Below are 14,769 nucleotides of genomic sequence, written 5' to 3'. Positions count from 1 at the left end.
GGGGTGGGGGGAAAAATGAACCCATGCCGCAGACACACCTCACTTCTGTAGAAGAGAGGCTGAATTCAGCTTAATTTAAGAGCAAGAGTGGGGACTAAAATTGTGGGTCATGGTGACCCCAAGGCTGCCACGGCCTAGAAGGCTCTCTGGAGTAGCTGGTGGGCTGCCAACTGGTTGACATTTATACATTGTTCCTCTTGAATTGAAACACTTGTAAGATTATTAATCTGCAATTCACTATCTTGGAGCTGCATTCATTTCAACTAGGTATCATTTAAAGTTCGCCATTGCTGACTTTTAATGAATGACGGAGAAGGAAGAATTCCGCTGGCATCTGATTTATTTTAGAGGGAAGCACTCTAAACCCTTCTGAAAAGCCCCTCTGACAAAGTACTTTAGGAATAAAGGCTAGTCAGACTCATCTTCTTATAAGCTCCCTGCTTCCTAAGACGACTATACAAATTCAGGCATAAAACCAAGGCTGCGTCCGTGTGCAATGTCTACAGCTGTACATGGGGGCCCCAGACACTCACACAGGGAGTGATACCTGGGGGGAATCGCGGCTCAGAACTCCTATCAGTTGCCCAAGAAAATACTCCTAATTCCCTGCACAACTAAGGCTAGGACCTCACTTTTTGCAATTAGTGACAAATATGCAAAAAATATCTGTGAACAGTCTGTGACAGACACTGTTCTAGAGAACATATGAACAAGAAAGTGTCTGTCCTTAGGAAATAGAAAGGCTATGAAGATGAAATGGATTTCGGCTCCCTTTTCCACATACAAATTCATTTATTACTAATTAACATAGCAATTAAAGAATTCCTTTTTATTTATTAGAGCCAAGTCTCTCTGGCCCTCTCTACTCGCAAACACGTTGTAAGGGGAGTTATTTTATATGTGCCTGCTTGAAGGTTGAAAAGCACTATTTCATAAAATACACTGCAATTAAACATTTTTACACATTTAGACTGGCTTCATCCCATCTGTATATTTAATAATTTATAGTATTAATATACATTAAAAAAATTTCCTCTTAATAGGAATCTTTTTCTTAATCTCTAGTATTTTTGGGGTATCTCAAGCCTATATTCCCCAAAGCTCCTTGAAGGCTCATAGTCTGTCTTCTGTCTTTCCAGAGGCTCACTGAAGGAACCAGCAGGAAGGAGTGTATCTAAGTCATGGGAAATGACATAGCAGGCATTCTGTAAGTGGCCTCTGAAGTCTTTCTTGGTTTGAACCCTGGCTCTGCACTGACCAGCTGTGGGACTGTGGGTAAATTACTTAACCTGCTCATTTGCAAAATGGGATGACATTACAGGTTTCCTGTTAATGAAGACAAATGGAAAAGTATACCTGAATTTGAATCCCAGCATGACCACTGTGTACCCTGGGCAAAGGTGTTTATGAGGTGCATGCCTCAGTTTCTTCGTCTATCAAGTGGAGTAATAGTGGTACCTATAACATGGCATGTTGCGAGGGTTAAATGAGTTAATATACGAAAAACACCAAGTCCAGGACTCAGTAGTGTTTAATAAATGTTGGCTGCTGTTACTAATAATTTGGAAGAAGCTATTCCTGACAACAAAAAGGTTTAGCAAAAAGAGACTGCAAAGTATCTTCCCCCGAGATCTCTTAAAAACTTTAACGCAGAAGAAAACCATCTAGCTAGAAACAGAGAAGATATGACAAACGACTCTGTGGATCTCTGCACAAGTGATTCTTTCCAGACATCAAAACCTGTAACAAAGATGGAAACTGAATATTCTACTAATAATTGGAGTAGTTAATCCAGAGAAAGAAAAAAAAGTACTTCAATTGGGTCTCTGTTTAAAAGGATCAATCAAGAGAGAAAGGTAAAGGTAAGAATATTTCTTGAATTGCATAATACAAGTTATAATTGTCATTTCCTGTCATTTGTTCAGTGAGGACAGGGGGAATTCAAGGAGGAAAGCAAATAATTCTGATTTGAACCAAGAGCACCAGAAAATGGATTTTCAGTCCATGCTTTGGGAGCCAGTCAAGAAGCCTGGGGGGGTGGGGGTGGGGGCACAGAATATGCCGGAGTTGCCACCTGGAAGGAGAACACTGCTGAGGGCACAAAGTTAGAGCACGCCATGTGCGGAAACTGTCGGCCTTAGTTTAAACTGTCTAACCTAAACTCAGTATTCATACCTCAAAAAATTCCAAAACAACCTTCTTGACTATATCCAAACTGTTATGCAGTGGATCCAGTGGGCCACATTAATGTAAAAAGGTGCTGGAGTCGAAGCAAAATTTAGACTTAGAACATTAGAATTAGAAGCAACTTCCAAGGAAACACAATCTAATTTTCTCACTTTCTATAGGAAAAGTAAACCTCAGAGAGTAAGCAATTTTCCAAAGGCATACAAGGTAGGGTGAGAACTCTCACAGGAGCAGTGCTATTAAATCAAGAATCTAACTATTCAATGATTCCAGAAAACTGAGGGTTTTATTCAGAGGATAAACCCATTTTATGGAAATTACCTTCTGTGTTATTACCTAACTCCTAAAGTATGAGCGCTTTATTAGCCATTCACATAAGACTCATCAGATAGTCCAAGGCTCTGCCTTCCCACCTTTCCCTATTTGAGAGCAGCAGAGGGTGAGATTGCAAGAGTATTTCAGAGTAGAGTGGCCAGTTTTCAAGATTATATAATGAAACCCTTGGAGTGGCAGTGGGTAAGTCCCAGGCCCTAGCCTCCCCTAACTCGGAGAATAAGGCTCTGGCCTTGTCTCCAGCTACATTCTGAGTAAAAGCTCACATTTTCTTTGCGTGTCACAACTTATAAGCTGCTTTCCCAATTTTCACTAAAGTTCTCGTCTTTTCCAGATAGTCAAAGTCCCCCCAGTTTTGAAGATACCTACTGAGTGGCACAGAGGGCAAGCAGGCACTCTCACAACTGAGTGACACGTCCTGCCTTAGCTCAGCAACAAACTGCTACATGTCACAACTACCTTGGCTGATGGGGAATTGGCAGATTCTGGCTGTCAACCGGGACCTTGAATTCCTAGAGCTTTTACAGGAATTAATAACACAGAAATCTACTGATGACATGGCATGAAGGGAATCAAGTCAAACCCACATTTATATCACTCTCACTACATGCTCATGGACAGAGGCAGAAAGGGCCATGGGAAACATTTGTTTTGCGTGTTCTAATACAGTTTCCCAACAACGCAAATAGCTGGAATATAAAATAACAGAGCAACAGGTGAGGTGACGGTGCTCCACTGATAGTACTGAGGGTGCTAAAATCCTCCAGAAAGAGATCTTCAGAAAACAAGAGAATTTTCAAACTGTGAGGTAAGGAAAGCTTTCCTGAGAAATACCAGGTAAAAAGCTGAGACGGCACCTGGCTGCCTCCTCAAAGAATCCTCTGGCCTTGCAGGTACGTCTATGGCTGGAGAGGCTCGAAGGGCATCAGCACAGCACGTGTTCCAGATGGACACTCTCAGAAGTATTAAGGCTTGTCTGTGGCCATACCACCCTGAACACGTCCGATCTCGGAAGCTAAGCAGGGTCGGGCTGGCTAGTGCTTGGATGGGAGAAACATTACGGCTTTAGTGAGTCAGGGGACCTGGTTTGGCTGTGGAGGCACGGTGAACATTGTGCTAGTTTCCTAGAGGGCATTGCCTTCACTTGGAACATTCCTGGTATTTTCAGAAGTGAGGAAACTCTGGGAATTGTGCCAGATTAGCTCATTCTCTCTAAATTATCCATTAATGTCTAATTTAAATAAACAAAATATAAAGAAGGTGCTAAATTCAAATGCCTTATTGGTAGAAGTGACTTAGGAAAAAATATGTATCAGGTTAAAAACCTTGCTGAAAGGATTCTGCACATGTAAGACAAAACAGACATCACTGTCCAGGAAGGCAGAATGTAAATGGGGCATTTTGGGCATGGTTCCACTTGTTTTTCTACTCGTGCCTTACCTTCCTTTTTGAAAGACATGTCCATTTCAGGCTTTGTCCTGTCTTCTAAGAGTAAAACTGGCAATGACTGTGAAAATTAGAACTATTATTTACCTGAGAGAGCACTTACGGGACCGATTAGGAGGAAAAGTAATAGGATGCAATCCTTCTGAGTAGTGAGCACATTGTTACAAAGGTAATTACAGAGAGGGAGGGGCAGAACCAGGACTCAACAGAATAACCTAAGTTTTGAATCAAACTTTTTCAGGTCAAGGCCTGTGCTGCTTTCTCAACAAGCATTTACAGCTACATCACAGAAACAAGGGTTCACTCCTTCATTATTAATAACACATGTATGAAAAGCACTTACCAGAGTGTCTGATGCATGAATGCTTAATGAATAGTTGCTATAATTATTCTTCCCATCACTATGGGAAACCAAAAGGCTGTGGCTTGCATTAACCTCACAGATCTGTCAGGTAACAATGGGATCTTAAGAGATGTTTATAACACTGAGGTCTTGAAAGGACTTGCATAGTAACAAAATTTCTACAACCTACTGAGCGCATTCTGGAGAAACTTTTCTTTACCTTGTGGTCCATATTGGCTCATCTGTGGACCGTAAGTTCCACTTGAGTTACTCTGCTGAAAGCTACTGATTCCAGGGTGCATCTGGCCTCCAGGAGAAGGATGAGGCGACATGGATGGTCCTGTCTGCTGAGGTCCATATTGAGACATCTGAGGGTTTCTTTGCGTGCCTGCCATAAAACCTAAGTGAGAAATAAATGGAAATATATAAATGCAGGTGACAAAAGTGGACATGGAATTGTGTGCAAGGTGGACGGGAGAAGATCGGGGCTGTGGGATTCCCCTACACAACACTGAAAGACATCTCAACCCAGTGTGGAAGATGTGATAGGGCCCAGGGGGCTACCCGAGTCTCTCATTAGGGTTCCTAGGAACCCTATGGATTTAACACTTCAACTAGGGAAAGGAGAAGAGGGATAACAGGCAAGTAACCTTAACCTCTCCTAACATCCATTCTTGCCAGGCTGGACATGCTGTGCGCATCCCTCAGAGCCTTGGCTCAATTCTGAATCTTAGGGCCGCATGTTGCCATTCAAACACCCTAGCCCTCTCTCAAGCCCAGGACAGCACCCAGCTCTCCTCTACATAGAACTCTCTTTTTCCCTCTGACCTCCTGGAGCCACAACTGCTCACCTTGACTCCTGTAGTGCTGAGACTTACCACCTGACTCACACCGTTGCCTAGGGGGTACTGCACACAGGTGGAGGGTCTGAAATGTACTCTGCTACTCCAAATACACTCTGACTTCCTCCTGCAAAGTTCTGCCCATCGTGTCCCCAGCACAAGCCCTGTAATCCTTCCTCCCACTCCATGTCCTAAGGTGTGATGGAGCCATCAGCATGTCTGTTGCCTCTACTTCAGAAATGCATCTTGGGTCACTTCTCTTCTCCATTTCCACGTCTATAAAAGCTCCTGTCTTTCCCCCTACACCCTGTCATGGTCTGGCTCACCCCTCTCAGCCTATCCCATGTTTTGTGCCTTTTGGTTCACTTTCACAAAGCTGCCAGGTTTTCAAGAATAAAAAGGAAATTAGAGCGTATCTTCTCTGCCTAACACCCCTGCCCTCAGGATCATTGGATCCAAAGTAAAATGCCAGCATTTGACTATAGTCTCTGGGACCTTGTGTGGTCTGAGGTTGCTTTTCTCACTCTAACCCCACTTCCTATAGTTTTCTCTCCTCCTCACTACGCTGAAATCCATGGCCTTCTCATGCTTCCCAGAAGATAATGTCAAGCTCTTTCCCATGACAGAGCCTCTCTCTCCGGTCCCCTCTCGCAAGAACCTTCTACTACTGCTGGTTCCTTCCCATCCTCCAGGTCTGCCTTCCCTGACGGCGCCTCTTTTTCTCATGGCAATTTTCCTAACCTGTAATCAGCTTACTCTATTTCTGACTCACTTAACCTCTCTCTTCCCCACGAGAACATAAGCCCCAGGAAGGCAGGGATCATGTTATGTGACCACTGCTGCACCCTCTGGGCCCAGTTGGACGTTTGCACATAGTAGGTGCAAAAACTATGTACTGAATGAACGAATTTTAAATTCCTCTTGTACCCAGAGCGCTGAGTACCACATGGTAGGTGCTGAGCAGATAGCTGGCCAATGGTAAAGAAAATCCATCTTTCAACTGAGAAAGACTATAGTCAAGGTATGTCCCCATCCATCAGTAGTTTGGCCAAACATTAGCAAGTATTATACATAGAATGAACTGTGAATACATGTTTAGACAAAGAATATCCCATGTCAAAATGGGTATCTAAGAAAAAGATAAATTATCAAACCAGCAAACTAACTAAGGGCAGTTTGCAAAACAACTCCCAGAACCTAGGGGTTAGAGCTGGTGAGAGTCCCCGCTTGTCAGCTGAAGGCTCTAGAACAGTGGCAAGCGTGGAGCAGGGTGGGTTCCATCTGCTCTGGAGAACCAAGAGCAGTAGCTTCCAGAGAGTCTCCTGAGGCAGCCAGAGGGAAAGACGGTGCCTGCATCCAAGATCAGCTTACATTTAGAGGGTTATAGAGTAAGGCGTTTACAAAGGCCATGGTTTATATTTCAGTAAGAAAAAAAAAAAATCTTCTAACACTGCTTCTGTCTAAAGAGAGAGACATAAAATACAAGTAAGTAGAGCTGTTCCTTATTATCCTATTTCATTTATTTATAAAGATAAGGCTTGTTAAATTGGGCTCAATTGGCAGCTCCCAGATATAAATCATCATAGAAAATGTTTGCTTTTTCAAATCTGAAAACAAACAGAAATCAGAGTGCTAAAATTACTATAAATGATTGCATCTTCAGATGTAACATGAAATATTTATCTAAGCCTTACTATAAAATTCTCAAGAGTTTCATACAGAGTCCTATTTAATAAAAAAATGTGTCTGAATTCCATACAGATTGTATAAGTTTTTCTTCCTTCCTCTCTTTGGAGAATGACTGTTTTCTTCTTCATTATTTAAGGAAAATAATATGTGTCCTTTTTTTAGCATTAAATTTAACTTCAACCAAGAAGTGTCCATGCTGAAGGATTTAGAACATGTGTAATATAGCACATCCTTAAGTTATTGCTGCCCCTCAGATGCTTACTATAAGCTTAAGGTTTGTTCAAATGACTTCTCAGAATTCTCATCTGGCAAGTTATTTAATCATTTCTGACTCTTAATTCAGTCCTTAAAAATATGATGCCATGATGCAGTTGAGTCATCTCACTCATCACTGGAATTTTGCAGAAAATAAGTTTGTGAAAAGGCTCCTAAAGAGGTGAAATGTTAAAGTTAATCCAAATGGAATATGTAACAACATCAAATTCCACAACTTGGAGACAAGGTTCTATGGCGTATGGAATCCACCTCCTTTCACGGAAGTTAAAATGAAAATACAGAGAGAAAAAAATTCCATTCTTTTCTCTGTATGCTTTTACAACGGCACTACTTACAAGAGGTTTCTGAAATCTTATTTTTTGGTTAGACTCATCCTTTTCCATGTAATTCCCAAGACAATGAAAGGAGGTGACATAATTTCCTTGACTCTTTTCTGAGCTATAATCATTGAATGGCAGCTAACTGGGAACAGAAGGCCTAGATTATAGTTTTGCTTGTGTCAATAGCTCAGAATCTAGTAGGGTAGACATATTTATGTAAATACGCTGCAGTGTGTGAACTGATCAAAACTAGCACTGTGACCTTAGGTGAATCATAATTTACCTGAGGCTCAGCTTCCTCATCTTAAAATGTGGATGAGGTTGCTGTAAGATAACTGAAATGGCACATGAAAATGTCCTGTAATCTGAAATGTGATACACAAAAGTAAGAGATGATGATGATAATTTTCTGGTTTATAAATCGCTATGAGTATATTTTAACTTCTGAACACTCCACATATTCAGGTGCAGTTTCCAACCAGCATGAAGTAGGTAGTTTTTATTTCTTCGTTTTTTAAGTATGTGGGATCCACATTACTCCAATACTTGTGTAACTGTCTACAAATTCCAAAAGGTTAAAAAAATATACACTCCTGTCTCCTACCACTTAGTCTCCCTGGCCAAAGGCAAGTGGTTTTTTAATGTATCCTTTCAGGGATATTTTATAATTTGCTTGTGTTAGACTGTGCATTTCCTTTATCATGAGTAAAGCTGAACATTTTATTTTACAGCAGTTTCAACTCTTTTTCTAGAACTATTTATATCATTAGTCCATTTTCTGTTGGCCACTCTATGTCATGACTAGGAAGTATTTCATCTTGCATATTTAGCTGTTATTACCAAATAGCTGCGTGGTTCACCAAAACTTTTCCATCTGCAATCCTATGAAAATCTGGTCTGATTAACGCTGGCAAAGGCCGTACACAGTCTTGGCAGGAAAACAATGTGATCTGACTTGCATTTTCAAAAGCTAATTCTACCATAATATGTAGCATGAAGAAAGGACTGAGGGAAAGTAAGGCTACAGGTTAGAAGACTAGTTAGGAGGTAGGAAAAGTGATACATAATATATTGTCACGATTAGAGGCCAGCAGCAATCCTGCTAAAAACGACTTCCACTATGGATTGTTGTTGTTTAGTTGCAATCCAACTCATTGTGACCCTATGGACTGTAGTCTGCCATACTCCTCAGCCCGTGGGATCTCCCAGGCAAGAATACTGGAGTGGGTTGCCATTTCCTTCGCCAGGGGATTTTCCCAACCCAGGGATTGAACCTCATCTCCTGCATTGGCAGATGGGTGGATTCTTTACTGCTGAACCACCAGGGAAGCCTCCATTATGTATATAACTGTATTTTTAAAAGGTTATTGAATAATAGTCATAATCTAAATGAACTAATAAAAAATTAGAAGGCAGAAGTTAATAAAAAAAGAAGTATTTCTACTTTTCATCCTGCATATAGAGATCTGCATGTCCATTACTTGTTTCCTCATCTATAAAATAGATTGTTATCTCTCTCATAAGGTTGCTGTGGGGATTAAATGAGATGATACATGCAAAAAACTTACAACAGTGCCTGGCACACATACACAGTGAGCTTTCAATAATCACTACCTGTTACTATTATTATATGCTCAAAAAAGAAAAGCAAGAGAGGCGGCATGGTATGACAGCAAGGACTAGGACATCAGTTGTGGGCCTTCCACGTTTGCTGTGCAGAATACAGTAATTAACCTAGCCTTTCTGCCTCCGTTTCTTCACCTGTTAAATGCAGAGAGGGAAGACATACAATATTTGTAGAGACACTTCTAGTTCTCTATGATTATGGCTTAAACTTTTTAAAAAAATCTAATTCAGGTTTGTAATTTGCATGCGTATTTATTTGAGGGACAGTCTTCATTTTGTTTCATTTTAACCTTTATTTTGAATGAAATAAATGTTAAAATGTTTCCAAAAAATAAATTTCAACCAAGAATTTTCTATTTATGGTAACATGTTTGATTGTATTTTGCTTCCTTTAGAATGTTATTATAAAATGGCAGGTTGTAGCACAGTTTATGAATAGAAAAACTGACGGTTAAAAGAATGAAGCCTGTTTTTAAAAAAATAAAAAAGTTGTGTAATTTTTCTAGTTATTAACCATCTGAGTTTAGAAAACCAAACTAACTAGTAAGGAAAATTTAGGAAGTATAAAGTGAATTTCCCATAGTATAAAAGCTTGTTGAACTACTAGGTGTATTATGGAACTGGTAAATAATCTAACATGGAAAAATCAAACTTTGGAAAAAAGTACTAATTTAGATAATTATTATTCACATTATATAAAAGAACTTATTTGGAAATCTTAGAAACTTTATATGAAAATATGGTTTACACATTTCATCCATAAAGTACATGCATAGAAGGTTTATATAAGTGGATTTACTATTTTTGAATCCTTCATTATATGTATATGTGACCACAAACACGTGTACAATCAACCTTGACAAAGTGGAAGCTCTATTCTGAGAGGCAAGGTACTGCAGTAGTAGGAAACACACACATGCATGCATGCCATCTGTTCAGAATCAGATGTGGATTATAGAGGCTGCCTCTATTATCCACTGTGTGGACCACAGGTTCTATTGTATAAAGCAGTGAATGCATTTCCTATCCTGGCTTACAAGACCATTCTGAGAATCAAATAAGAAAAACATATGTGGCTGTACTTTTCTAAACTGAAAAACACCATGAGAATGCCATACAAAGGTATTACTGTTGCCTTTTTAGTGATGCTACAAGCCATTCACTGGGTGTGTTCTGATCTAAGGTATCACATTGGTAACTCAACCCACAATGACGACATAGAAATCTTCTACTAGCATGCCCCAATTTTACTCTGGGCATTCATGGAAATGGAGTTAAGAAAAAACAGCATTTTTTTTTTAAAGTAAAAGATGTGATCCTTGTCTTTGAAGAATTACAACTTAGTTGAGTAGACAATAAAACTTATCAACAGGGAAAAATGACAAAATCACAAAATAACTGAGACAGATTCTGGGCAGCATGCTAGGTGCTGGGATGTAAACAGTGAGCACTCAGGCTCTGCCCCATGGACTTCACATTCTAATGGCAGAGACAGCCACCAACAAACAACTAAGAGTAAGTATGAGCAAAAGGAAACAGAAGTACAGGTACTCTGAAGGTATAGGAAGGGAAGTGAAGTTGCTCAGTCGTGTCTGACTCTTTGTGACCCCATGGACTGTAGCCTACCAGGCTCCTCCATCCATGGAATTTTCCAGGCGAGAGTACTGGAGTGGGTTGCCATTTCCTTCCCCAGGGGATCTTCCTGACTCAGGGATCAAACCTGGGTCTCGTGCACTGGAGAAGCCAATTTGGACCGGGGACAAGGGAGGTCTCCCTGAAGAAGTCCTGTTTACGTTGAGCCCTTAGCTGAAGGTAGGATGGAGGTAAATCTAACTAGATCTGAATAAGACTAAGAATAGGTCTGACTAGCGAAGTGGATGCTGCAATGTTCATTCCTGGAAGCCAAAGTCTGCATTTAGCTGAATCCCAGTGGTCACTGGACACCCTTCTATTTGCTCTAGTCTTGACTATGGGCTGCTCTGGTGGCTCAGATGGGAAAGCGTCTGCCTGCAATGCAGGAGACCTGGGTTCTATCCCTGGGTTGGGAAGATCCCCTGGAGAAGGAAATGGCAACCCACTCCAGTACTCTTGCCTGGAAAGTACCATGGATGGAGGAGCCTGGTAGGCTACAGTCCATGGGGTCACAAAGAGTCAGACAAGACTGAGTGACTTCACTTTCACTTTGTCTATAGTTAGGTTAACATTTCCAATCCCTTTCTTGAAGCCTTCTGCTAGACCTGCTGCTAAATGTAAAGAGACCACAGGAAAAGGCAGAGCCACCCTTAAGACAGCCTGCTCTCACCTATGTACCCCAACATACATGTCCTACCTTTACGGATTTTCCTCCTTTCAGAAGGAAATCTCTTCCTAGCATCCAAGGCAGGACCTCCACTTTATGCCATGGATTTCATCCTTTCTCACCTCTCCAGGGATATTCAAGTGTTTGTTCAAAAACTAGCCACTGACTCCATTGCTTAACAGAATGAAGCTGAACAGTCCAGCAGTCAAGTCTCTTCAAATGTGACCTATTTCTCCAGACCCATCATGTCTACATGGTCATCATGGAGCGCCCACTCTGATTCGATCACTCACGCTTTTACCTAACTTGCCTTCTTCATACATTCATCTACTTAACAAATATTCATCTACTTAACAAATATTTACGGACCATCTCTCATGTTCCTGGCAATGGACTATTTCATAACGGCTATGAAGACAGTGAAGCTCACAGAGGTTAATTCACTGAAACCACTTTCAAGTATTTTTTTTAAACCACAATCCATAGTAAAGAAATATATGTTCTGCCAAGATTCAATGTGTATATATGAGTATACATATATGTCTATATATTAACATTCAGTATTCACACATACACTGTATACTTCATAAAAAAGTTTCTACCCTGATTATGTGCAATGATCTCTGATATTTTATATATATATTTTCAACTAAAAAACCCATGCTTGAGAGGCACAGATTGAAAACAGACTGCTAGATTGTGTCCTCTGTAATACTGAGTGCCTAGAGGGTCATTTACCACCATGAGACTGACGTGCTGTCCTTCCTGGCTCCTCCTACTGCTGCTTCCATGGCATTCCCTGGCCTTCCAAAAAAAAAAGATACTTTTCTATGCTGCATGTTAGCTGACAGAGAGCAGCTGTCACAGTTTTATCATTATTTGTGGGGGTGACTGTCTTCCCCCAGACTGTGAGCACTGAGGCTTTAAACAAACACATTCTCTTTGCATCTGTCTCCTCTGGACCAAGCCAGGTGACTGGCACAGAACTGGAACGAAATAGTACAGGTTTTTTAATGAATAAGAAAACATCTTCATTCAGAATCCATTTACTTTTACTTTGGGAAAACAATTTAATAAATGTGATGGTTTGGCTCCTCGTTCAGAGTATGTTCAAGTAATCATTTGTGGCAAAAAGAGGACCACTATCCAAGGCAAGAACAATTGACGGCTGATAGCCTAATGGGCCAGAAAGCACCATTATTTCTATCACCTAAATATCTGCCAAATACATCTGCTCTGTCCATCTCCACTGTCACTGCAGATTCAAGTTCTGGCCTCACCACTTATGGTTAGGACACTTCAGCAAGTTAATAGTCAAGCCTTAATTTCCTTCTCTGAAAAAGGTGGATGACTACTGAGTCTACCTCATAAAAGTAAATGTGAGCATGCTTTGTAAATCATACAGCTTAGTGCCTGAACACAGCAGAAGCTCAGTAAGTGACAAGTATTATTATTCATATTATTTTAAAATACAACCCACCATTTATTACCCATCTGAGTGACCCCAAGTTTTCAAACTAGCTTCCCTTGCCAGGCTCCCTTTCAAACCACACACCATGGCAACAGTGGAAAGTGCTTCAAATTCCTGGACCGTGGTTAATTCTCCCAGTGGCCACACCCTGTGGTCTGGTAAATGGTTCAATGCCCTTGCCCAAGTGCACACAGCCCTGTGTCACTGTGCTGGGCTGGCTGGCTCCATCCTCCAGCAGAGCCAGTTATAGCTGATGGGCAGCCTTCCTTACTCAGCTGACTATCCAGAAGCCAGTGCCCTTTTCCTGAGAGCTAGTTCCAGAAATAACTGGCTGGCCACGTTACTTGGCTCAGAAAACAGAAGCCTGTCAGTTTCAGGCCACTCAATCAATAGCTACAGTAGTGATTAGTTCTGAGTGGTGTTAAGACTCAGCATACATCCTTCCTAATCTTGCAGGGTCCCTGGAGTTTGCCTATTAAGACAGTGAGCTGGGGGAGTGGAAAGAGAAGAGGGGGAGGAAGAAAAAGAGAAGAAAGCTAGATGGTGAGATAGATGTCAAGAGTCCTGTCAAGCGCCTGAACAAACTCTCAAAGTAAAGAAGAAGGATCTTGATTTTTGTTTATTACTGAGTCACAAGCACCTATGTGAATCACTAGCTTGATAAACACTTATGCAATGGATAGATCAATCTATTAGGTTTTTTTGAAAGGAGATTCTATTTCCAGTTCTAAAGAGAACCTCCTAGACCTTGCCTCAGATAAGGGCATATCAGTCTTCAGCTGAGGGCTTGCTGAGGAACCTTGAACTTGTGTGATAAAGGCCCAATTTTGGCCAGACTTGTTCCCACCACCTAGTAAGGAGCTAACAACTTGTTCTAAAGTTCATTCCAAAGGCACATGGGCTCATTTAGATATTTCATTATAATCTGACAATTCTTTGAACACCATTTCCCATTTACCCAACAGCTGAAAGCAGCACTGGTGGTGGGGCTGCAGGACCCAATCTGGAGTCATTCAGTCTGCAGGTTAAGAATGATCTCACCAGGGTCATCCTCCTATGGATATTCGGATCAGTGGAAAATTCCTAGACAATCTATTCTATCACATGGCAGTAGAAGTCATGTTAAGTCTAGGAAAATGTTATTAATACTTCAATCTTTATACAGAGGCTAGTATTCAAGACTAAGCTAAAGAGGCTTCTGTTTTCCTTAATGTGTTTTTAAGAAAACATATTACTATCTTGGAATCTTAGAAAATAGGCCTAATAGAGAATTAGCATTTCTAAAATGTCTATCCACATCATTATTAGATAAGTGAGTTTTCAAGACCTTTCAAATATTTTCTTCAACATGCTATTATTTGTGGTTTATTAAGTGGATATTTTTCCTGGTTTAGAAAAAAATGCTAGATGATGCTCTTACTTGCAAAAAAGAAAATTCTTATAGAAAAGAAAATCCACAGTGACTGTCTAAATCTTGGCAGACCAAAAAAAAATTTTTTTAAGGAACTGATTTATGTAGTCATTATACACAAATCACATTTTCCATGTAGGAGATGAAATGAATATAGAATATTTTTATGTGGTATGAATGAGGAAAAATTCTTCACTGGACAAGACAGAGATATACCTTATCTTTGAGAATATTTTAAAAATTCTCAAGAATAGATGAAATTATACTTAGGCCTTAAAGCATATCTGGAGGAGATGCTCCATGGAAAAACAGAGAGGAAAGCTCCATGAATCCAACAGGCAATGACGGGCTGTCACAACTCCAAAACAATCATTGATGGGTTAAAGGGCCATCCACGGAAAATGCATCTCTAAGTTGAAGGGTGTTAGAAAATTGACTTAGAAAGTCGAATAAGTAATGGAGCAAATACAAGGAATTTCAGAAAATTAAACTGGAAGGCATTTAAATGTGGACCTAAGCCTCCAAC

General features: G+C 40.5%; 1 protein-coding gene across 11 annotated transcripts in view; it reads right to left on the bottom strand.

The window, feature by feature from the left end:
* The window catches only part of ARID1B (AT-rich interaction domain 1B), a 424,945-nt gene that overhangs the window by 71,745 nt on the left and 338,431 nt on the right, over window positions 1-14,769 (bottom strand). For all 11 annotated transcript variants that reach the window (XM_060419862.1, XM_042253667.2, XM_015097501.4 and 8 more), the window contains one exon: window positions 4,530-4,709. In XM_060419862.1, coding sequence (XP_060275845.1) covers window positions 4,530-4,709 — 180 coding nt within the window. The remainder of the gene's footprint in view (window positions 1-4,529; window positions 4,710-14,769) is intronic.

The sequence above is a fragment of the Ovis aries genome, chromosome 8 (genome assembly GCF_016772045.2).
Source record: "Ovis aries strain OAR_USU_Benz2616 breed Rambouillet chromosome 8, ARS-UI_Ramb_v3.0, whole genome shotgun sequence".
In the NCBI taxonomy this organism is placed as follows: domain Eukaryota; kingdom Metazoa; phylum Chordata; class Mammalia; order Artiodactyla; family Bovidae; genus Ovis; species Ovis aries.
The sequence above is the reverse complement of the archived record's forward strand: the minus strand, read 5'-3'. Positions and strand labels throughout refer to the sequence as shown.